Source organism: Moschus berezovskii, chromosome 22, assembly GCF_049115385.1.
Source record: "Moschus berezovskii isolate FMDL1 chromosome 22, NW_MosBer_1.0, whole genome shotgun sequence".
NCBI lineage: Eukaryota > Metazoa > Chordata > Mammalia > Artiodactyla > Moschidae > Moschus > Moschus berezovskii.
In genome coordinates, this window is record NC_142481.1 from 38,925,001 (window position 1) to 38,949,094 (window position 24,094).

The following is a 24,094-nucleotide window of genomic DNA, read 5'->3' on the forward strand; positions in this document are numbered from 1 at the left end:
TGAAGTTGCTCAGTCGTGTCCGACTCTCTGCGACCCCATGGACTGCAGCCCACCAGGCTCCTCCACCCATGGGATTTTCCAGGCAAGAGTACTGGAGTGGGTTGCCATTGCCTTCTCTGGATTTGATCTTCTATCTGACCACTAAAACTTTTTCCATATCAGCAATAAGGCTGTTTTGCTTTCTTATCATTTGTGTTTACTGGAGTAGCACTTTTCATTTCCTTCAAGAACTTTCCCGCATTTACAATTTGACCAACAGTTTGGCACAAGAAGCCTAGCTTTCAGTCTGTCGTGGCTTTCAACATGCCTTTCTCACTAAGCTTATTCATTTATAGCTTTTGATTTAAAGAGACATGATACCCTTCCTTTCACTTGAATGTTTAGAGGCCATTGTAGGGTTATTAATTGGCCAAATTTCAATACAGCTTTGTCTCAGAGAATAGGGAGGCCTGAGGAGAGGGAGAGACAGAAGGGAATGGTCCCTCAATGGGGTAGCCAGAATACACACACTTATTAAGTTCGTCATCTTATGTGAGCATGAGAGCATGGTTCCTGGTGCCAGAAGACAATTATAATAGATCAAAGATCACTAGTCACAGACTGTCATAATAAATATAATAATGAAGAAAAGTTTGAAATATTGTGAGAATTACCAAAATGTGACATAGAGACACAAAGTGAGCAAATACTTTTGGAAAAATAGCACTGACAGATTTGCTCCACACACGGTTGCCACAAACTTTCAATTTGTAAAATATGCAATATCTCTGAAGCACAATAAATTGAAATACAATAAAATGAGGCATGTCTATAAAGGGGCCCAGATACATAGACGACAGATAGATGTATGTGTGTATGTGTTAGTCGCTCAGTCATGTCCGACTCTTTGTGACCCCATAGACTGTGGTCCACCAGGCTCCTCTGTCCATGGAATTCCCCAGGCAAGAGTACTGGAATGGGTTGCTATTCCCTTCTCCAGGAGATCTTCCCAACCCAGGGACTGAACTCACACATTATCTCCCACATTGCAGGCAGATTCTTTAACATCTGAGGCACCAAGGAAGCCTGATAGATATAGATGATAGATAATGGGTGAATGAATGGATATGTAGGTTAATACACCTTTTATCAATCATCCCACTGTGAACAAAAAGCTCTATCTCCTACAGGTCAAGGTATGAAAACTGTTCTCTGAGCCTCAAAGTTGTGCTCCAGCAACCATGGCAATACCAGCCATGCTGCACACTGGGCTGACTCTCGCCCTGTCCGGAACATTTATGGCGAGCTTCTACACACCTTTGCTGGCCTTTATCCCCCCATTCATTCTGGTCTCAATTTAAGACTCAGTCCATCCGTACAGCATAGCAATCTCTCTGCCCAGGAATTCCCTTGTATTTGAACACAATCAAATGACAAGTTAGATTGTTTCCCCCCACGCCTCCCTTCCCAGGGGGAGAGACTGAGGTGCACACTTACAAACTAGCAGAGCACAGGGCTGTGGTGCGCTGGATCTGTCTCAGGGCCACGGTAGCCCAGGCCGGGCCGCTTCCCAGGTCTAGGTCCTGAACCCCACCTTTGCCAGGAGGGGACATCCGTGACTGTGGCCAAGACCAGAGGCTGACAGGGAGGAGGATCGGGCCTCGGGGGATCAGGCAGAAAGGTCCACAGCACAAAGGGCCGCTGAGGGAGGAGTAGAAAGTACAGGATCTGCTGGGGAAGGAACTGCTTCCAACCCGTCTGAGGCCCCGAGGGATTGATGGAAAACTAGAAAAAATAGGAAAGGAAAAGACCGCTGGCCCCAAAGTCTGTTCTGTTCTGCCTGTGAGTCATTCCAGTCAGACTTTTTTTTTTAATTGGAGTATAATTGCTTTACATGTTGTGTTAGTTTCTGTTGTACAACAACGTAAACCAGCTATATAATATACATATATCCCCTCCCTCTTGAGCCTTCCACCCCACCCCTCTCATCTAGGTCATCACAGAGCACTGAGCTGAGCTCTCTGTGCCATCCAGCAGCTTCCCACTAGCCATTGTGTGGTAGTGCATGTATGTCGATCCTACTCTGCATTTTCCTGCCGTCCCCTTCGCCCACTGTTCGTTCTCTACATCTGTGTGTCTATTCCTGCCCTTGAGGTAATGATCTACACTTTTCCCCTTTCCAAATATTACAGAGAAAAGAGACAATGATTAATGGTGTTGGTTTGCAACTTAACTATTTTGTATGGTTTTCTTTTCCTTCTAAATTCTAGCATATCACAGCACCTGAGTTCCAGGAGCCCTGAGGGAAGGGAAATTTTTTCCCCTTTTACATTGCTGCCCTCTGCTGGATGAGAGGAAATTCACAGGTGAAGACTGATTGGTCTCAAGTTTTGTTTGGATTTGATTTAGTAATTCAAGATTGTCTGAAAAAAAAATAATAAAGGATTTTTCTGTAAATAAAGAAGTTTTAAAGTTTGCAACCAGAAAATAATTAAATATTTATGCTTTCAGAATGATGAAAAAGCAGAAGTGTCTGTGAAATACATGTACCTGTATTGTTGAAGAAGTGATGTGATCTTCCAGAAGTGAATTTGTAGAACAAAAGGACAGTAATGTTAATAGGGTACCGCCTTTGATTCAGTTGATCTTCTGCAAATTCAGAAGCCAGAAACAGTTTTTAAAAGTATCAATAAAAATACATTGCACTGTATAAGTTTAAGGTTACAGAATAATGATGTGACTCACATGTATCATGAAATGATTACCACAATTTTAGTGAACAGCCATCATCTCATACATATACAAAATTAAGGAAATAGTAAACTTTTTTCCCCTTGTGATGAAAACTCTTAGGATTTACTCTCTTAACAACTTTCATACATAACATTTCCCAGGCAAGAATTTCCTGAGAAACCTGTACGCAGGTGAAGAAGGCAACAGTTAGAACCAGACATGGGACAACGGGCTGGTTCAAAATTGGGAAAGGAGTATGTCAAGGCTGTATATTGTCACCATGTTTATTTAACTTACATGCGGAGTACATTATGCAAAATGCCAGCTGGATGAAGCACAAGCTGGAATCAAGGTTGCCAGGAGAAATATCAATTACCTCAGACAGGCAGATGACACCACCCTTACAGCAGAAAGCGAAGAGGAACTAAAGAGCCTCCTGATGAAGGTGAAAAAGGAGAGTAAAAAAGCTGGCTTAAAACTCAACATTCAAAAAACCAAGACCATGGCATCGGGTCCCATCACTTCATGGCAAATAGATGGGGAAAAAATGGAAACAACGATAGACTTTATTTTGGGGAGCTCCAAAATCACTGCAGCTGGTGACTGCAGCCATGAAATTAAAAGACACTTGCTCCTTGAAAGAAAAGCTATGACAAAACTAGACAATATATAAAAAGCAGAGACATTACTTTGCCAACAAAGGTCCGATAGTCAAGGCTATGGTTTTTCCAGTAATCATGTATGGATGTGAGAGTTGGACCATAAAGAAGGCTGAGCGCTGAAGAATTGATGTTTTTGAACTGTGGTGTTGGAGAAGACTCTTGAGAGGCCCTTGGACTGCAAGGAGATCCAACCAGTCCATCCTAAAGGAAATCAGTCCTGAATATTCATCGAAGGACAGATGTTGAAGCTGAAGCTCCTATACTTTGGCCACCTGATGCAAAGAACTGACTCATTGGAAAAGACCTTGATGCTGGGAAAAATTGAAGACAGGAAAAGAAGGGGATGATAAAGGATGAGATGGTTGGAAAGCATCACTGACTCAATGGACATGAGTTTGAGCAAGTTTGGGATATGGTGAAGGACAGGGAAGCCTGGCATGGTGCAGTCCATGGAGTTGCAAAGTGTCGCACATGACAGTAGACTGAACAACAAGGCAACAATACAGGAGTGGGTGGTCATTTCCTTCTCCAGTGGATCTTCCTGAAGCAGGGATCAAACCCGCGTCTCCTGCTTGGCAGGTAGATTCTTTACCGCTGAGCCACCGGGGAAGCCCTGCATATATAACACACTGCAGTGTTAATTATAGGGCTTCCCTGGTGGTCCTAGTGATAAAGAACCTGCCTACCAATACAGGAGATGTAAGAGACCCAGGTTCAGTCCCTGGATTGGGAGGATGCCCTGGAGGCGGGCATGGCAACCTACTCCAGTATTCTTGCCTGGAGAATCTCATAGACAGAGGATCCTGGTGGGCTACAATCCACGGAGTCACAAAGAGTTGGTTATGGCTGAAGTGACTTAGCACTCACGCATGCAGTGTTAATTATATTTATTATGTTGTACATTGCATCTCTAGTATTTATTTATCTGATAATGGGAAATTTGTACCTTTTGACAACATTCATAAAATTTCACCTTCCCCACTCCTGCCTTTAGTAACCAAAAATATAATGTTTTTTTTTATTGTTTTTTTTTTGTTTATTTGCTTGTTTAGGCTTCCTAGGTGGTGCAGTTGGTAAAGAATCTGCTTGCTAACGTAGGAGATGGAAGAGACACGAGTTTGATCCTTGGGTGAGGAAGATCCCCTGAAGGAGGAAATGGAAACCCACTCCAGTATTCTTGCCTGGACAATTCCATGGACAGAGGAGCCTGGAGGGCTATAGTCCATGGGGTCACAGAGTCAGACACGGCTGAACACAGCACAGCCTTGCTTGCTTGTTTGGTTTTGAAGTGTAATTGCCCTACAACGCTCTGTTAGTTCCTATTACCTAACATGGTGATCTATATGTTTCCAAAAAATCACCATGATAAATCTAGTTACCATCTCTTACTATACAATAGCACATATATTTGCTATATCCCCCATGCTGGACATTTTACATCCACGACTCATTGTTTTACAACTGGAAGTTTGCATTTCTTAATCTCCCTCCCCTATTTTTCTCTTCTACCCAACCCCCACTCCATGACAACCACCTGTTTGTTCTCTGTATCTATGATTATGTTTCTGTTTTTTCATTTGTTTTGTATAAGGGGAATCATACAATAATTGTCTTTCTTTGACTTATTTTGCTTAGCATAATAACTGTTAGGTCCATCCACATTGTCAAAAACAGAAGGATCTCATTCTTTCTTATGGCTAAGCATATATATATATATACACACACACACATATACATATGTGTGTATATACCATATCTTCTATGTCCATTCGTCTTTTGATGGCACTTAGGCTGCTTCTGTATTTTACCCATTGTAAATAATTCTGCAAGAAACATTTCAAATTAGTGTTTATGTCTCCCCTGGATAAACTGCCAGGAGTAAAATTTCTGGATCATATGGAGAAGGAAATGGCAACCCACTCCAGTGTTCTTGCCTGGAGAATCCCAGGGACATGGGAGCCTGGTGGGCTTCTGTCTATGGGGTCACACAGAGTTGGACACGACTGAAGTGACTTAGCAGTAGCAGCATGGCAGTTCTATTTTTAATTTTTTGAGGATTCTCCATACTGTATTGCATAGTAGCTGCACCAAATTTACATCCCCACCAACAGTGCTGAGGGTTCCCTTTCCTCCACATCCTCACTGGTTTCTTGCTATTTGTTGTCTTTTTTATAATAGCCATTCTGACAGGTGTGAGGTGATGCCTCATTGTGGTTTTCATTTTCATTTCCCTGATGATTAGTGACGTTAGCGTATCTTCATGTGCCTACTGGTCTTTGTATATCTTCTTTGAAAAAATGTCTGTTCAGGTCCTCTGCCCATTTTAAAATCAGTTTTGTTTTTTTTTTTGATGTTGAGTTCTGTGAGTTCTTTGTGTATTTTGGATGTTAGCCTCTTATCATATATATCATTTGCAAATATCTTCTCCCATTTAGTAGGTGGATTTTTTGTTTTGGTGATAGTTTCCTTTGCTGTATAAAACCTTTTCAGTTTGATATAACCTCATTTTTTTGTTTTGGCTTTTGTTTTCCTTACCTGAGGAGATAGATCCAAAAAAAACCATTACTAAGATCAAAGTCAAAGAATGTACTACCTATGTTTTCTTCTACAAGTTTTATGATTTGGAGTCCTACATTTAAGTCTTTAATGCATTTTGAATTTATTTTTGATTGTGGTATGAGAAAGTAGTCCTGTTTGATTATTTTGCATGCTTCTGCCCAGTCTCCCCAGCACCATGTATTGACGAGGCTGTCTTTCCCCTCATTGGAGATTCTTACTCACTTTGTGCTAGAGTGTGTGCCGTGTGCTCAGTTGCTTCAGTCGTGTCTGACTCTTTGCGGCCCTGTGGACTGTAGACCACCAGGCTCCCCTGTCCTTGGGATTCTCCAGGCAAGAATACTGGAGTGGGTTGCCATGCCCTTCTGCAGGGGATCTTCCTGACCCAGAGATTCAAACTGTGCTTCTTATGTCTCCTGCATTGGCAGGCAGGTTCTTTGCCACTAGTGCCATTTGGGAAGCCCTAGATTAATGGACCATGTATGTGTGAGTTCACTTCTGGACTCTCTCCTCTGTTCCATTGATCTGTGTGTCCTTTTTTTGTGCCAGGATCATATTGTTTTGATTACCGTAGTTTTGTACGAGAGTTTGAAATCAGGAAACATGATACCTTCAGTTTTGTTCTTTCTCAATATTGTTTCGGCTATTCTGGGTCTTCTGTGTCTCCATACAAATAGTTCTAGTTCTGTGAAAGATTCCATGGGTATTTTGATAGGAATTGTATTGAATCTGTAGGCTGTGTTGGGTAGTAGGGTCAATTTAACAATACCAGTTCTTCTAATCCATGAGCACAGAATATCTTTCCATTTGTTTGTGTCATCCTTAATTTCTTTGGTCAGTGTCTTATAGCTTTTTGACTACAGGGGTTTTATCTCTTTGGTTAGATTTATTTCTTAGGTATTTTATTCTTTTTGATGTGATTGTGAATGGAATTGTTTTCTAAATTTCTCTTTCTGATAGTTCATTGTTAGTGTATAGAAACACAGCAGATTTCTGTATATTAATTTGTATCCTGAATCTTTACTGAATTCATTGATGAGTTCTAATGTTTTTTCAGTGGCAGCTTTAGGGTTTTCTGTATATAGTTTCATGCCATCTGCAAATAGGGACAGTTTTACTTCTTTTTTTTCCAATCTGGATTCTTTTTATTTCTTTTTGTTGTCAAATTTCTGCAGCTAAGACCTCCAGTACTAAGTTGAATAAAAGTGGTAAGGGTGGGCATCCTTGGCTTGTTCCTGACAAGAGGAAATGCCTTCAGCTTTTCATTATTGAGTGTGATGTAATCTGTGGGCTTGTCACAGATGGCCTATATTATGATGAGGTTTTTTCCCTCTACATCTATTTTTTGAGAGTTTTTATCATAAATGGATGTCAAATTTTGTCAAAAGCTTTTTTTACATCTATCGTGATTATCATGTGATTTTTTATTCTTCAATTTGTTGGTGTGGTATTTCATATTGATTGATTTTCAGATATTGAACTATCCCTGCATGCATGCCATAAATTCTGCTTAATCATGTTATATGTTCTTTTTACTGCATAGTTGAATTCAATCTGCTGATAGCTTGTTGAGGAATTTGCATCTATGTTTGTTAGTGATATTATCCTGTAATTTTCTTTTTTTTGTGTGATATCTTTGTTTGATTTTAGTATCAGGGTGATGTTGGCCTTCTGTAATGAGTCTGACCCAGGTAATTTGAAATTATTGCTTCTGCCCTGGGTCTCAAAGCATGTAAGATTTTGTGTGTGCCCTTAAGTGTGGAGTTTCTGTTTCCTATAGCCTTCTGTCTCTCATGAAAGTTAGATCCACTGGCCTGCCAAGTCAAATGTTTTGGGGGATCATCTCCCCTGTGCAGGGCCCCTGGACTGAGGACCCCAATGTGGAGCTTAGACCCCTCACTCTTGGAGGGAACCTCTGCAGTTGGAATTATAATCCTGTTTGTGGGTTGCCTATACAGGGGTATGGATCTTGACTATAATATTTCTGCCCCTTCAACTCATCTCATTGTAGATCCTCTTTTAATTAACATCTTTAATTATACAAAATATTTTCTACTAGTCTTCATGTCATTCTCATTGACAGTTGCTCGGTAAATAGCTATAATTTAGTTTGCCCGTGAGAATAGGTGGAATTGGGGTCTTCCTACTCTCCCATCTTGGCCATGCCCCATAAAAGTTGATTTTTTTTTAAGATGCACTAACAGTTAGAAAAATACATATGTCACATGATTAATGCTCTGCAGTTATTATTCATTATGTGTATTGAACATGTCAAAGCTGAAAATATAGATATCCAGGTCCCTCCTAAGAAGATTTTGCCTCAGTTAGACTGAGGTGTGGTTGGACATTGGATTTTGAAAAAACCCTCCATATAATTCTTCTGCTTACACCCCATATACATTCTGAATTAAATGAAAAAAGTTGGATACCAAGTGTTGTTTATATTTCAACTTTGATTTGATAAAACATCTGATTGCAGGTGGATAGGAATATGAGGGGAGAGGGCCCTGTATCTAGATGAAGAAGAAATATGCTCCCTCCAGCAAGATACCAACAAAAATAAGAACCATATTTGATGCTAGGACTGCATTCAGTATATAAATCATATGTGCAATTTCATTTAATATAATAATATCTAAAAATATGAATTGAGTGGTATTTTCTAGTTGGTAGTTTTGCCAAATATCAATGTAGAAATTAGCCTTCTGCAGCTGCAGAAGCAATTGAATTTTCAGCTTGCTTGCATGTGCTCAGTCCCTCTTTTAAGAGCCATAAAATGGCCTGAACATCACTGATCTGCAACTCTCAAAATCACCTAAACTAGAGACAATCCAACGACTTTGGATTATCTGCTGAGGGAGGCAGCCAACGTGGCAGGAAGAGTCTTGCTCTGGAGAGACAAGGCATTCAAGGCCTGGTTGATTCAAGGTTGGCTTGCTGCTAACTCACTAAGTGATCTTGGGTGAATCCCGTCACCCCTGCAGATTACTGTAAAATGAGAAGGTAAGGGGTCCAAACCGAAACACCTTCACAGGGCAGGTAATGTCAGCGAGCGAAGTGGGCCATGACCAGGACAGTGGGGAATAGTGAGGGCTGTGGAACATTGAGAGTTCATTCCTTTGTTAAGGGATAGCCACTCCTCAGCTCCTGCAGACTGTTCTATCAGAGAGCAGTTATGAAGGTTGTACACTGTACAAGGACACTATTTCAGAGGATGTGTCATTCATATCATAGATGTAGATATGTTCTGTGGAGAGTTCCGAGGAAAGGATATCTTCTAATTTGCACAAAGGTACTTCACGGGGTTTCAGAAGTCCACGTTACCGTGTGGTAATTCTGTTCCAATGTCACCAGATCTGTTGTTGTTGAGAAGCTGTAAATATAGTTTTTAATGTGAAATCTCCCTAATTTAAGATTAGGGGGAAACTAATTCCAAAACATATTTGAGATTGTGTGAGCTAAACAAAACACTTGTGGGGATCAGATTCAGGCTGTAAGGGAAGATCTCTGACCTAGAGGAACTGTAAGTTACTGGTATTTCAGAGACTTTCTTATTCTGTGTACCTCATGTGTCATTCTGAAGGAATAAAAAATAAACACTAATTACCTGGGTAAGTTATATGGATGTAACAGGGATTATATGGGTATAAAAAGTAAAAGTACACCCTTTGAATGATGGTATGTATAGTGTTCTCCCTAATTATCATGTGGTTAACTTTAATTCATCCCTTCTTATTACAAATATTATTTTTCCGGAGAGAGTTTCCTGAGATTTTCACCTAAGTTAGGTTCCCCTCTTACACTTTCTTAAACACCTTACTTTCCTGAGTGAACTCTTCAATGTTATAATGTAAGACAGTCACACGTGTGAATGTTTGCTTCCTGTCTGCTTACCATTCAGTGGAGAGTATGCCTTTGTTAGCCGCTATATGCCCACTGGAGATATTACTGGTATCTATCAGGCATCCAGTGTAGATTTACTGAATGATGGATTAGTCTTCACACATCAGTGTAACATCTTTTCTTCTTGGTGTCTCTGACTGAACTTGCTGTTTGGTTCTTGACTTCTGGGACTCAGACCTTGGAGGACATCTGGTTTCCATTTCTGAGGAGGATCTCTGGTATGTCCCCCTCCCTGAAAAATCTCCAGAGTCAGATAAGAGCCATAGTTCAAGGCAGTGATGTTCAGGACATCCATTCTTGGTTTGTGGTTAAAATTTACCTGGATGGGGCTTGGAGGACCCGTAATTTGGGAAACGTACACAAGATATGTTTTGCTGATAGAAAGTCCACTTCATCTTGGTTGCTAGGACTGGGTGGAGAGTTTTCAGCCCAGAATTAAATTCTGTTCCCTATACATGTTTTGCATTCGTATTTTATTTTAGATGAGTAACAGGATCATGATGATGCCAACTGATGGGCCAGCCCTCTTCCAGATTTACTAAAGAAATCTGGTAGCCTTCCAAGACAAGTTGCGCTTTTTGATGTTGAAGATAGTTTTTTAAGGATCATCCCCAAGTTCCCAAAACACAGATAAAGCAGCTGATTCAATAAAGTAACTGAACATAGATGAAGCTAATGATGGTGGAAGAAATTGTAGGAGAAGGAAAATCAAAACTACACAAAGATAACTTCTCAGGGAGCAAAAGAGAAAATGAAAGGCAGGAGTAGAAAAAGAAAGGTTAAGGAAGAAAGAGACGCCAGGAGAGCTCCGGATGAGGTCATCATTAAGGGGAGGGTTTCTGTCCAAAATTTCAGCTCCAGCTCTTTCAGTCTCTGTCCCACGCTTATGTTCAAGTCCAGCTGCAAGTATTCCTCAGACTGCCTGTAGGCCGGCCACAGAGGCAGACCTTTCCCATTTGGATTCCTGGAAGTGAGAGATGTTTTGCCTCAAATACCCAGTGAGATTTTCATCCTCAAAGACCTGGTTATGGAGGAAGCTGGGAGGTTCACTTACCCAGTCCGAGCAAAGTTAGCCCAGTATCTCATCATCGTCCTGCTCAGCCCTTTCTCTTCCTCTGTGGCTTCTTCTGAAGGAAATAATAAAAAATCTCATTCCCACAATGATTTGCCAGAAGCCCAAGGGGCCTCACACTGGATGAATCACTTTCACACCTTTTTTTCCATTGCATCCCTAACAGCCTACAAAGTCATGGTACTCATTGTGTATTTGCAGACAATGACTTGCGCAAGGAATCATGCTTTGGAATGGCAGAGGCCGAACACACACCTTTGCTGTCTGTCCAATGCTCTTCCAGCCCTTTCCACGTGACTGCGATTTCCTTGGGGACAAAGATCACCTCTCTTCCTCTCTACCTATCCATTAATTGTATTTGCATTTTTTAATTTGAAAATGTAATACTGCTCAAAGTACAATATTAGAAATACAGGAAGTGAATCGAATGAAAGTTAAGTTTCTCCCCATCTCTTCCCTCTAGTCACTGAGTTACCAGCCTCAGAGGCAACCTCAGAGGCAACCATTGTTTCCTCGTTCTTGAGTGGCACTTCCGAATGAGTGTAGATGTGCACAGGGGTTTAAGCAGACATCTTTTTACACACTTGGTACTATAATGGACACACATTCTATATCTTTCTCATTCACTAAAACTGTGTCCAGGAGTGAGTTCCACATTGGCACCTATGAAACTTCCATTTGTTGCTCTTTGTTGTTCTAGAAACAGATAATATGTAAATATATATTTATATGTATGTGCTTGCGTGTGTGCTCAGTCGTGTCCGTCTCTTTGTGACACCATGGACTGTAGCACGCCAGGCTCCTCTGTCCATGGGATTTTCCAGGCAAGAATACTAGAGTGGGCTATTATTTCCTCCTCCAGGGGATCTTCCCAACCCAGGGATCAAACCCACATCTCTGGCATCTCCTGCATTGGCAGGCAGATTCTTTTCCACTGAGCCACACGGGAAGCCCATAGTACTGTATTAATGGGTCTTGACATTTTTTCAATTTTTTGCTCAAAAAAGCAATGTTTCAATGTGTGCATATATATATTTGCACACATGGAAGTATAACTGCACACAAAAAAATCTTGGAAGTTGAATTGTTGGACTAGTGACTATGTGCATTTTAAGTTTTGATAGAGTGTTTCATTGATATATGAGGTTAACTATTATCCCCCACCTGCTCAAATACATTATGCAAAATGTTCTTCCCAACCTTGACCTATGAAAAATGATTACTTGGTCAAGGTTATTTTTTAATCCTCTTTGCCAGGAGCCAATCTGGGTAGATTTTTATGTTCAAAAGCCACTGGTGTTTCTGTTTCCATAAACTATCTATTTATATCTGTTACCTAGTTTTTGACTGGGTTGTGATTTTCTCATTGAGTTCACAAGCTCTTCAGATATCAAGTAATTTAAATCTTTGACACAAACATATGTTGTTCATTTGTCCATTTTTGAGAGTCCATGTGCCCATCACATACTACAGACTCAGTGATGGCTACTGAGTAGTAATAGTAATAGTTATTAAGCACTCACCATGTGATTTATGAGAATTGTTTCATTTAATCCTTATGACAACCTAAGAGGTAGTTGTGTTATTACTGGCATTAAAAATAAGAAAGAATAAATAAAGCAATGAACAAACCACACTACACACACTCTAGAGGAGAGGTTCTGTCCTTATCACAGAGAGGCCAGCATGAATTGGTTAAGGGTCCATATTGTGCAATTTTTTAAATGAAATAGTTTAGTCATAACTCCTGTGTATAGTTACTATGGTTTTTAAATTTTTGATAACCTCACTGAACAGGTCATAAGCTCAGGAATAAATGAGCTAACCTCACTAGAAACAGTTCACAAGCACTCACATAAGATCAACTGAATCCATACCATTTTCAGCTAAAATTATGAAAAATATGGCTTTTGCTTTTGAAAGCCCTGGGTGGTAGCGTCACGGGAGCTCTGGGAAGGGCAGGGAGGATAAGATCAGGTGTCAGGGAGAGGGAACTAAGCGGCTTTGTTTCTCAAAATGATCAGATGGTGGGACTTCACTGGTGATCCAGAGACTAAGACTGTGCACTCCCAATGCAGGGGACCGAGGTTTGACCCCTGGTCAGGCAACTAGATCCCACATGCTGCTACTAAGAGTTCACATGGTGCAACTGAAGATCCTGTGTGCCGCAAAGACAATGGAAAACTCACAGGCTACAGCTAAGACCCAGCGCAGCCAAGTAAATAAATATCAAATTGCATGAGTGCCCCCAGGTGCCCACCCCAGCTTTAGTCCAGACAGAAACATTCATCGAGCAAATGTTGGCCCTTCTTTTTCATCCTGGTTTCTATGAGTGGGGCCATTCTCCAGGGAAAGGCTTTGTCTGTAAACCAGAGGTTCAGTCCACCCCACCAGCCCTCCCAGGCTCTTGCATAGTGGTGGGGTGGGTGAGGCTTCATGCTAACGGTGGTCATTCTCTCCCTTCTCCTCTTCTCCCTATTTCACGTTCCTGCAAGAGCAGGAACCCCTGAGGCCAGTTTCTTACCAAACATGACAATGTTGCCCTTCAGGAAGGCGCCTCCAAAGACGAAGCGGATTTCATCAGTGTGATCAGCCTTGACAAAAGGTGGCTTCCTGTCCTTCAAGCACTGGGGCCGATGCTGAAACTCATAGAAGTAGACAGGGGCACCAGCATCTACAGGGAGGTAGAGAGGGTTTGTGGTAGGCATGCAGGCAGGGGACAGTAGAGGCTGGCCCCGCACTCCACCCATCTGGTCGGGGATTCACAGACTCACAGGTGGAACAGCCCAGAGACCAGAGGTGACCTAAACCAAGCTAACTCCTTCCTCATCTGAGGCTAGGGTTTCCTGCTCCTGGAAACAGAACTCATTACCCCTCAGGGCAGCCTGCAAGGGCAACAGTTCTACTTCTCAAAACAAACAAACAAAAACCAAAGGAGGGTGGGATAAATTAGGAGAATAGCATTGACATGTATTTATATACCATGTGTAAAATATATAGCTAGTGGGAAGCTGTTGTTTAGCACAGGAGGTCAGCTCTGTGCTCTGTGATGACCTGGCCGGCTGGGGTAGGGGTGGATGGGAGGGAGGTCCAAGAGGGAGAGGATGTATGTACACTTATAGCTGATTCATGTTATTATACATCAGAAACTACCACAACATCGTAAAGCAATTATTCTCCAATTTAAAAAATTCTTTATACTGATCCAAGATGTACCTCCTTGTGACTTTCTTTCACTGACCCAGTTCAACCGTCTGCAGAAAACAGGACAAAACTATCCTCCTGCTTCCAAGATGCTCCACTGCATCCTATGTTGCTTCATCTCTCTTCTACTGAACATCTTTGCACTGTCATTTCCCCTCCTTCTCTGCATCTGTTTTTCTCTATCAGATCATCACCATCAGTGGCAAACAAGCTTACAAAGTCTCTCATTAAAGCACACACACACAAACACACACACGCATGCATGCATACACACAGAGAAACACACACAAACATACATACTCTTGGTCTCAACTTCCCCTCCAGTTACTGGCTTATTTCTCTAAATCCTTTCTGCTACTGCTGCTGCTAAGTCGCGTCAGTCGTGTCCGACTCTGTGTGACCTCATAGACAGCAGCCCACCAGGCTCCTCTGTCCCTGGGATTCTCCAGGCAAGAACACTGGAGTGGGTTGCCATTTCCTTCTCCAATGCATGAAAGTGAAAGGTGAAAGTGAAGTTGCTCAGTCGTGTCCGACTCTTAGCGACCCCATGGACTGTAGCCTGCCAGGCTCCTCCATCCATGGGATTTCCCAGGCAAGAGAAACCCTTTCTAGCTAGCCTTATAATGCAGTTGCCTTGTACTCACTGTCTCTGCTTCCTTTCCTCTCATTTTCTCTCTTTTCATCAAAGTATCAGGTAAAAAGCACAGATTTTAAGGGTACATTTTGATGAGATTTAACAAATGCATGCACCTTCATGTAAACACCATCCCAGGCAGGATACAGAGCATTTCCATCACCCCAGAAGTTCCCTTGTAGCTCCTTCTAGTCATTCTACCAAGAAACACAATATTTTTATTCCTATCACAATTGATTAATTCTGCTTATTCTTGAACTTTGTGTGACTGGAATAATACAATATATGCTCTCTTGGATCTGGCTTTTTTGGCTCATCATAATGTTTTTGAGGTTCATCCATGTTTCCCCTGTATCAATAGTTGACTCCTTGTCACCAATATTGTATGAATGCCATAAATTATTTATCTATTCATCTGATGAAAGACATTTTGGGTTCTTTCCAGCTTTGGGCTATTATGATTGAAGCTGCTATGGATAGCCATACACAAGTCTTAAGTATATTTGAGTAATAGAGTAGGTATATGTTTAACTTTGTAAGAAATGTACCTTTTTCCAGAGTGATTATAACCATTTCACATTCTTGCCAAAAGTACTAAACATTCCACATCCTTGGCAACACTTTTTGGTATATGGTTTGAGTTTTTAATATTAAATATTAATCGTTCTAGCAGGTGTAAATGATTGCCTCATTTTGGGTTTACTTTGCATTTCCGTGATGATTAATACTGTTGAGCACCTTTTCATGTGCTTTTTGTTCTCATTTTTCCTCTACTGCAAAGTGTCTTTTCAAGCCTTTCACCCATTTGTAAATGGATTATTTGTCTTTTCATTATTGAACTATAAGAATTCTTCTATTCTGGATATGGATTTTTCGTGAGATAGCTGTGTTGTGAATATATTCTTCCATCTGTGGCTTGCTTTTGCAGTTTCTTCACTGTAAGTCTTAAAAACTCACCAACATAAATGTCAACATTTTAACAGTTTCAGGGTGTGTAATTCAGCAGCTTTTAGAAAGTTCAGAATGTTGTGCAATCATCACCATTATCTAGGTACAGAACATTCTGGTCACTCCAGACAGAAACCCAGGCCCATTGAAGCACTCATTCCCTCATTGACCCCTCCCTTTCATTCATGGAAACCATATGACTCTGTAGATTTGCCTATTATGGACATATCACATAAAGAGAATCACACAACATATAACCTTTTGTGTCTGACTTCTTACACTTAGCAGTGCTTCCAAGCTTCATCCATGCTGTGGGACGAATCAATATTTCATTCCTTTTTAATGGCCAAATAATAATTCATATATATAAATTAAATATATATGTCCTGCATTGGCAAAAGGATTCTTTATCACTAGCATCATCTGAGAAGTCCCATAATCCAAAAAGATACATGCACCCTAATGTTCATAGCAACAGTAGTCACAATATCCAACACATGGAAACAACCTAAATGTCCATCAGCAGAGGAATGGATAAAAAAGATGTGGTGTGTATATATGTATTTATATATATACATATATATATATATACAGTGGAATATTACTCAGCCATAAAAAGAAGGAAATAATTCCATCTGCTGAAACATGGATGCAACTAGAGATTACCATACTAAGTGAAGTAAGCCAGAAAGAAAAAGACAAATACCATATAATATCACTTACATGTGGTATCTAGAATATGACACAAATGAACTTAATTGTGAGATGGACTCACAGACACATAGGACAAATTTGTGGTTGCCAAGAGGGAAGGGGGATGGGGGAGGGATGGACTGGGAGTTTGGGGTTAGCAGACGAAAACTGTTATATATAGAATGGATAACAACAAGGTCCTACTGTATAGCACAGGAAACTATACTCAATATCCTGTGATAAACCATAATGGAAAAGAATACTAAAAAGAATATACATATGTATTATATATATACATATATATAGCTGAATTATTTTGCTGTATAGCAGAAATTTACACAACATTGTAAATCAACTGTACTTCAATTAAAAGTAAATAAATATAAACTTTTTTAAAAAGAAAGGCAGGTTTGTGCCCCACAAGTAATCTCTTTCTTATTGCTCCACTACTCTTTATAGATATTTGGGAAGACATTTCCAAAGACAGGGCTTCCCAGGTGACTCAGTGGTAAAGAATCCACCTGCCAATGCAGGAGACATGGGTTTGATCCCTGGGTCGGGAAGATCCCCTAGAGTAGGAATTGGCAACCTGCTCCAGTATTATTGCCTGGAAAACCTGGCAGACTGTAGCCCATGGAGTCACAAAGAGTCAGACACAATTGAGCATGCACACGCATGCATTCCAAAGAGAAAGATAAGTGGGGGCCAGCCTCTGAAAATATGGCGGGGATGGGACTTTTCTACATAGTCCGGAAGAAAGGAAAGTACGAGAATCAACAAGGACTGATCAACATTCCTGAACTCTGAAAGGCAGGGGAACTGTGAAGGTCAGCATGCAGGGCTATATCCCAGGCAGCCTTGGGAGCTCCCTCTCAGCAAGGGAACAGAAGGGCAGGGCAGAGCAGGTGGCTGCCAGTACACAGGCAACAGGGATCCCTGCAGCCACCAGCCTTGCAGGAGGAGGGATGCGAAGATATCACACTTACCTGTGTGATATTGAGCTGTGACCAGCCCAGGGATCACAAAGAACACATCTCCAAGCAAATCCAGGAAGCGATTTCGTATATCAACCAGAGAGTGCTTGTTGTGGAAATATTCATTAGCCACAAGGTATAAATACTGGACAGGGATGTGCTGTAAAACATCATGGTAGCAGGAGATCCAGGTCAACTGCAATAGCCATTATAGTGACACTCGCCAAACATTTGCCTTTGCAGGCATAATTCTGAGTGCTTTATATGCATTGTCTCATTGAATCCACACAGTGACACTATGATACCGGTATCAGAATTAACCCCATTTGACAGGTTGAGGGAACTGAGGTTTAGAGAGGTGATGTGGTTTGTCCAAAGTGGTGGAACCATGACTCCTTCACAAGTCTATTTGCATCCAGGTCCCATGTTCTTAACCCCAGTATGAGGTGTTTGGTCATGTTCACCCATCCCAACAGTCTACAAGTCTCTCAAATGCAGGGAGAGTGCCTGCTATCACTGATCAGTTCAGTTCAGTTGCTCAATCGTGTCTGACTCTTTGTGGCCCCATGGACAGCAGCACACCAGGCTTCCCTGTCCATTACCAACTCCCAGGGCCTGTTCAAACTCATGTCCATCGAGTCAGTGATGCCATCCAACCATCTCATCCTCTGTTGTCCCCTTTTCCTCCTGCCCTCAATCTTTCCCAGCTTCAGGGTCTTTTACAATGAGTCGGCTCTTTGCATCAGGTGGCTGAAGTATTGGAGTTTCAACTTCAGCATCAGTCCTTCCAATGAATATTCAGGACTGATTTCCTTTAGGATTGACTGGTTTGATCTCCTTGCAGTCCAAGGGACTCTCAAAAGTCTTCTCCAACACCACAGTTCAAAAGCATCAATTCTTTGGTGCTCAGCTGTCTTTATGGTCCAACTCTCACATCTATACATGACTACTGGAAAAACCATAGCCTTGACTAGACAGACCTTTGTTGACAACGTAATGCCAATGCTTTTTAATATGCTGTCTAGGTTGGTCATAGCTTTTCTTCTAAGGAGCAAGTGTCTTTTAATTTCATGGCTGCAGTCACCATCTACAGTGATTTTGGAGCCCAAGAAAATAAAGTCTCTCACTGTTTCCATTGTTTCCCCAACTATTTGCCATGAAGTTATGGAACTGGATGCCATGATCTTAGTTTTCTGAGTGTTGAGTTTTAAGTCAATTTTTTTTCACTCTCCTCTTTTACTTTCATCAAGAGGCTCTTTAGTTCCTCTATCACTGTACCCAGGAGCTAAGGACATGCCAGAGTGTGTGGACTCTCAAGAAACATTTATTCAATGAAAAAATGAATGAAATTAACCTGGCACAGAATACACACTGAGTGTATGCTTAGGGAAAGAAGAAAGGAAGGAAGGAAAGAAATCTATCTCTGTCTTAGTGACTAGGTTAAATATATCTCTATATCCCTAGTATAGGGCATGAATGAATAAATGATTGACTAAAGGCTCTCAGCATTGATAGAACGTAGAACAGTACCTGACTGGTATGTGGTGAATATGGGTCTCTAGTCCCAGGTGGTTTTCAGAATTCAAAACTTTTCAGTTCTTGGATGAATCATTCAGCACATATGCTGCATATTATGTGATATGCTCAGCCCCCACATTCATATGATCACAGAGAAACATATAGTGGGATAAAGTGAATGAATGTGTTGGGATAACGGAGAACAATGGCTGTGTATCAGCCTAGGTCAATTTTGGCTGCCAAGCTTTTGGGCTGTCAGAGCTATTTGGATGTTGAGACTGTGGATAAGGGATTGCAGAACTCTGTTTGAAGTGAAGATCTACTAAATGAATGAATGAATAAATCTCTATCCCAGCCTTACCCCTGAGTGTGACCCAGGAGGGTTTGTGAAATGAATGGATTTCGGAGGAGAGTCAAACTCACTTACCAGGACTGAGTGTATCAGTTGCAGGGCGAGGGACTTGTTGGAGCCCCCGAGGATCTCAGGAAATTCCTTCTGTGGAAAGAAGCAGGGAGTCCTCTGTGAGTGAGTACATCAGGTCATCAGAAGGGAAACTGGTCTCCCCAAGGGCTCAGGCACCCACCTTTCAGAGAGGAGGCTGACTAGAGCAGGAACCCTTTCAGCTCCGAGGGGTCCATGTGTAAGGAGCAGCCTCAGTGGGTTGGTTGAGCAATGATGATTCTTTTTCTCACATTTGAATTTATCAAGCAGCCGTTCCCTGTCATTCTGAGGTCTTGAGGGAGGTGAGTGGGCACCACGTTATGAGTTGAGTGTGTCCTCTACCAAATTCCTATGTGGAACCTGTAGGACCTCAGAATGTGACTGTGTATGGAGAGGAGGGTCTTTAAAGAGGTTGTTAAACTAACATGAGGATGCTAGGGTGGGCCCTAATCCAGTCTGATCGGTGTCCTTATAAGAAGAGGAAATTTGGACTTGCAGAGACTCAAGGGGTGTGCACAAGGAGGAAAGACCTGGTGAGGCCAAGTGAGAAGGTGGCCACCGGCAAACCAAAGAGGAGGCCTCAGAGGAAACCAAACCTGCTGGCACTTTGATCTTGAACTTCTAGCCTCTAGAACATTGAGAAAATACATTTCTGTGGTTTAAGCCACCTCTGCGGTATTTCATTATGGCAGCCCTAGGAAACTAATACAGACCACCACTTGGCTTCAACAGCAAGTTGAAGTGGTTTATTTATTGCTCTCTTTCTAAAGTCCTTTGTCATTGGGCTGTCTGAGAAACCAGCAGTTGGCAGGGGCAGGCAGCGAGTGAGGCTGCAGAGTGGATGGTTAAAAACACAGAGGCTGCTTGGTACAGAGTAAGAGCTACAAGCAGTTATTTTTAAAATGACCCTTCCCTGGCCAATGCTGCTGCTGCTGCTGCTAAGTCACTTCAGTCGTGTCCAACTCTGTGTGACCCCATAGACGGCAGCCCATCAGGCTCCCCCGTCCCTGGGATTCTCCAGGCAAGAACACTGGAGTGGGTTGCCATTTCCTTCTCCAATGTGTGAAAGTGAAAAGGGAAAGTGAAGTCGCTCAGTCATGTCTGACTCGTAGCGACCGCATGGACTGCAGCCTACCAGGCTCCTCCGTCCATGGGATTTTCTAGGCAAGAGTACTGGAGTGGCTTGCCGTTGCCTTCTCCCTCCCTGGCCAATATCACAGCTTAAAAACATGAGGGAATAGAAATAGTATTCACTTGTCAAATGAATTTCTCTGGTACATTTTCTGCTGAAAATCTTGGGGTAATGAATCATGACAGATATTTAAACAAATCTGTCTTGTGGAATCTGAGAGAACCCCTAGAGTCTTTCATACAATCCACAAGTACTTTTAAACTACTAAGAACCCTCTCTGTATGTTCAGGAGCTAGAATTGGTTTTGGGGGACTTTCTATGGTCTCAAACAACCACAGAATGACAGCACTCATGCAGGCTTTTGTGGTATACAGACCTGGACACCAAGTCCTGTCCTCCCACTTGAATAATTCCAATATCTAATAAATGCCTAGCATGTAGACTATATGCCAGGCTATTCGATGTGTACCTGTGAGGCAGGCAGTGACTTCAGCCATATTTCATAGATGAGGGAACAGAGGTTCAGAGAGGTTAGGCAGCTCCTTGAAGGCCACACAGCCGGTAAACAAAGAACTCAGCATTTACAGGCAGAATCTAAATGTATGAAGCTTACACACTGCTGTCTCCTCTCTATCTAGGAGATTTAGGAGAGTCACACTAGCCTCTCTGAGGCTGTTTCTTTCGCTGCTACATGGGGATAATAATGCCTGTGTGCATTATTGCGCAGTCGCCGAACGCTTGGCTCACGAGACACGTGGTCACGGTGATCAGGGTGACGTGGCTGTGATCAGTAGCACCTGCCTTCCTTCCTCTGGTATAGATCCACAAAGCATTAAAAGAACTGACTTAAGCCACAGTCTGTGACTCAGTTGCTTCAATTACAACGAAGGAAAAAAATGCCCACCCCACCGACCCCAAAACATTGCTCTGTACGTCAAATTGATAATCGCCAGAACATGCCTTTAACAGCCCAGTGATCTCAGGGTTTTGATTCCAGAGGACCACCAGCTAGCCTTGTAACTCGACAAACCACTGTATTTCATAGCCTGCATTTCATACACTGTATTTCACTGCCCCTACTTGAAGGGTGGAGGTTGATCTGTAGAAATGAACTAGGAAATATTAAGAATTGAGCACTCTCTTCTGAGGACAGCATGCATGAGTGCTAAGTTGCTTTAGTTGTGTCCGAATCTTTGAGACCCTGTGAACTGTAGCCTGCCAGGCTACTCTGTCCATGGGATTCTCCAGGCATGAATACTAGAGTGGGTTGCCATTTCCTCCTCCAGGGAACCTTTCCAACCCATGGATCAAACTTGCATCTCTTGTGTCTCCTGCATTGGCAGGTGGGTTCTTTACCACTAACACCACCTGGGAAGCCCTCTGAGGACAGATGAAAAGCTTATTTTAAATGGGGAGACTCAAACTACAGGGTCAAACAAATCATGGCTCGTACTAAGCATTCATATCTCAGTTCAAATGGTCCCTCCTCAGAGAAGCCTTTCCTGACTCCTTTTCTGCTCCCTAAATAAGCCTCCTCTTCTCAGTCTATGTCCTTCATAGCCCTTAGACTCTCTGAAACCATCCATTCAATCTTGCATATCATCTGTCTCTCCCCTTGAGAATGTAAGCTGGCAAAAAGCAGGAACCATGTGACTTGCTCATTGCTGAATGCTGTTTTTTTAATGAGTGCAGGGCATAGAGTAAACCCTTGGTTAATATTTGTTGGATGAATGAAACAAGTCAATAATTTTGCAACTTGCACTGGCTTTCTTAGAAATGAAATGCCAGAACCAAGGCTGGAAATCAAAGTGTGAAGGTCTGCAGTTTTCTAAACCTCTATGAATTTCACTTTCGAAGGAGAAACATTGCTTATTTGAAACAATCATTTGTAATATTTTGAACAAAGTTCACTTGGATCTCTCACTTTTTTGCACAGTTGTTTCTTTAACAACTGTAGGAAGAACAGAGTGAACACTTGCTACAGCTGCCCCCAATCCACAGTTCTCCTCCTTCAGAGAGAAAAAGTGACTGCTGTATACTTGGGGTGATGGGCTCCAGCCCTCATAATGCTGGTGAGATCTATGTGCATGCCCAGTGTGAAGCAGACAGCTGCCTCACTGTTGAAGGAGTGGGAGGAGGCACAGAGGAATTCTTACCATGGGTAACAGGAAGCCACACTCGTGGTTATTGACTCCGATGATGGAAGGAACCAGATGAAATAATTTCTGTGCCAATAGGTCTAGCGGCTCATTAGGAAAGAAAAGGCCATCAACCACTCGAGTGAAAGACTTGGTTTTCTGAAACAAGGAAGAAAAGAAAAATCAGCAGTTGTTTCATTTCACAAAATCTGCTGTCCCCAGACTCTAGCCCAACTGAGCCAATTCACTATAGCAAAAGGCATTAAGAAAAGAAAAATCAATCATTCTTGGCCCACCCCAAGGCATCAGTGCTGCCTGGCCAACTCTGCCACTAACTTGCGCAAAGGGGCCCAATTTTTCTGGGCCTGAATTTCCTGGTCTTCTAAATGCGGATAAAAAAGTAGTAACTCCCTACGGTATATAAAACCCCAGCACAATGATTCTCAGAAAGTGGCTCCAGGACCAGCAGCATTGCCTGGGAACTTGTTAGAAATGCAAATTCTCGGGCTTCCCTGGTGGTCTAGTGTAAAGAACCCACCAGCCAATGCAGGGAACATAGTTTCGATTCCCGGTCCAGGAAGATCCCATGTGTCTCAGAGGAACTAAGCCCAGTACACCACAACTACTGAAGCCCAAGTGACTGGAGCCCGTGCTCTACAACAAGAGAAGCCACTGTGATGAGAAGCCCACACACTGCCACAAAGAGTAGCCCCTGCTTTCTGCAACTAGAGAAACCCTGCACAGCAATGAAGACCCAGTTCAGTTCAGTTCAGTCGCTCAGTCGTGTCCGACTCTCCGCGACCCCACGAATCACAGCACGCCAGACCTCCCTGTCCATCACCAACTCCCGGAGTTCACTCAAACTCATGTCCACAGAGTCGGTGATGCCATCCAGCCATCTCATTCTCGGTCGTTCCCTTCTCCTCCCGCCCCCAACCTTTCCCAGCATCAGAGTCTTTTCCAGTGAGTCAACTCGTCGCATGAGGTGGCCAAAGTATTGGAATTTCAGCTTTAGCATCAGTCCTTCCAATGAACACCCAGGATTGATCTCTTTTAGAATGGACTGGTTGGATCTCCTTGCAGTATAAGGGACTCTCAAGAGTCTTCTCCAACACCACAGTTCAAAAGCATCAATTCTTCGGCAATCAGCTTTCTTCACAGTCCAACTCTCACATCCATACATGACCACGGGAAAAACCATAGCCTTGACTAGACGGACCTTGGTTGGCAAAGTAATGTCTCAGCTTTTTAATATACTATCAAGGTTGGTCATAACTTTCCTTCCAAGGAGTAAGCGTCTTTAAATTTCCTGGCTGCAATCAGCATCTGCAGTGATTTTGGAGCCCAAAAAAATAAAGTCTGACACTGTTTCCACTGTTTTTCCATCTATTTCCCATGAAGTGATAGGACCAGATGCCATGATCTTTGTTTTCTGAATGTTGAGCTTCAAGCCAACCTTTTCACTCTCCTCTTTCACTTTCATCAAGAGGCTTTTGAGTTCCTCTG

General features: G+C 42.2%; 2 protein-coding genes across 4 annotated transcripts in view; both read right to left on the minus strand.

Annotated features, from left to right (window-relative positions):
• Positions 1-1,716, minus strand: part of LOC129547348 (liver carboxylesterase-like) — a 46,014-nt gene extending 44,298 nt beyond the window's left edge. The window contains exon 1 of the mRNA XM_088830138.1: positions 1,477-1,716. Coding sequence (XP_088686264.1) covers positions 1,477-1,592 — 116 coding nt within the window. The 5' untranslated portion in view covers positions 1,593-1,716. The remainder of the gene's footprint in view (positions 1-1,476) is intronic.
• A 303-nt stretch (positions 1,717-2,019) lies between these two features.
• The window catches only part of CES5A (carboxylesterase 5A), a 288,429-nt gene continuing 266,354 nt past the window's right edge, over positions 2,020-24,094 (minus strand). The window contains exons 9-15 of one of the 3 annotated variants that reach the window (XR_016035800.1): positions 22,607-22,747; positions 19,304-19,372; positions 17,371-17,518; positions 13,430-13,579; positions 10,888-10,960; positions 2,530-2,628; positions 2,272-2,402 (exon numbers count right to left, since the gene is read on the minus strand). Coding sequence is in view for 2 of the 3 variants with exons in the window: in XM_055412719.2 (XP_055268694.1) it covers positions 10,566-10,797; positions 10,888-10,960; positions 13,430-13,579; positions 17,371-17,518; positions 19,304-19,372; positions 22,607-22,747 (813 nt within the window). In the remaining variant the exon portion in view is untranslated. Of the gene's footprint in view, positions 2,403-2,529; positions 2,629-7,503; positions 10,798-10,887; positions 10,961-13,429; positions 13,580-17,370; positions 17,519-19,303; positions 19,373-22,606; positions 22,748-24,094 lie in introns of those variants that run through there. The other 2 variants (XM_055412722.2, XM_055412719.2) reach the window with 2 other exon arrangements.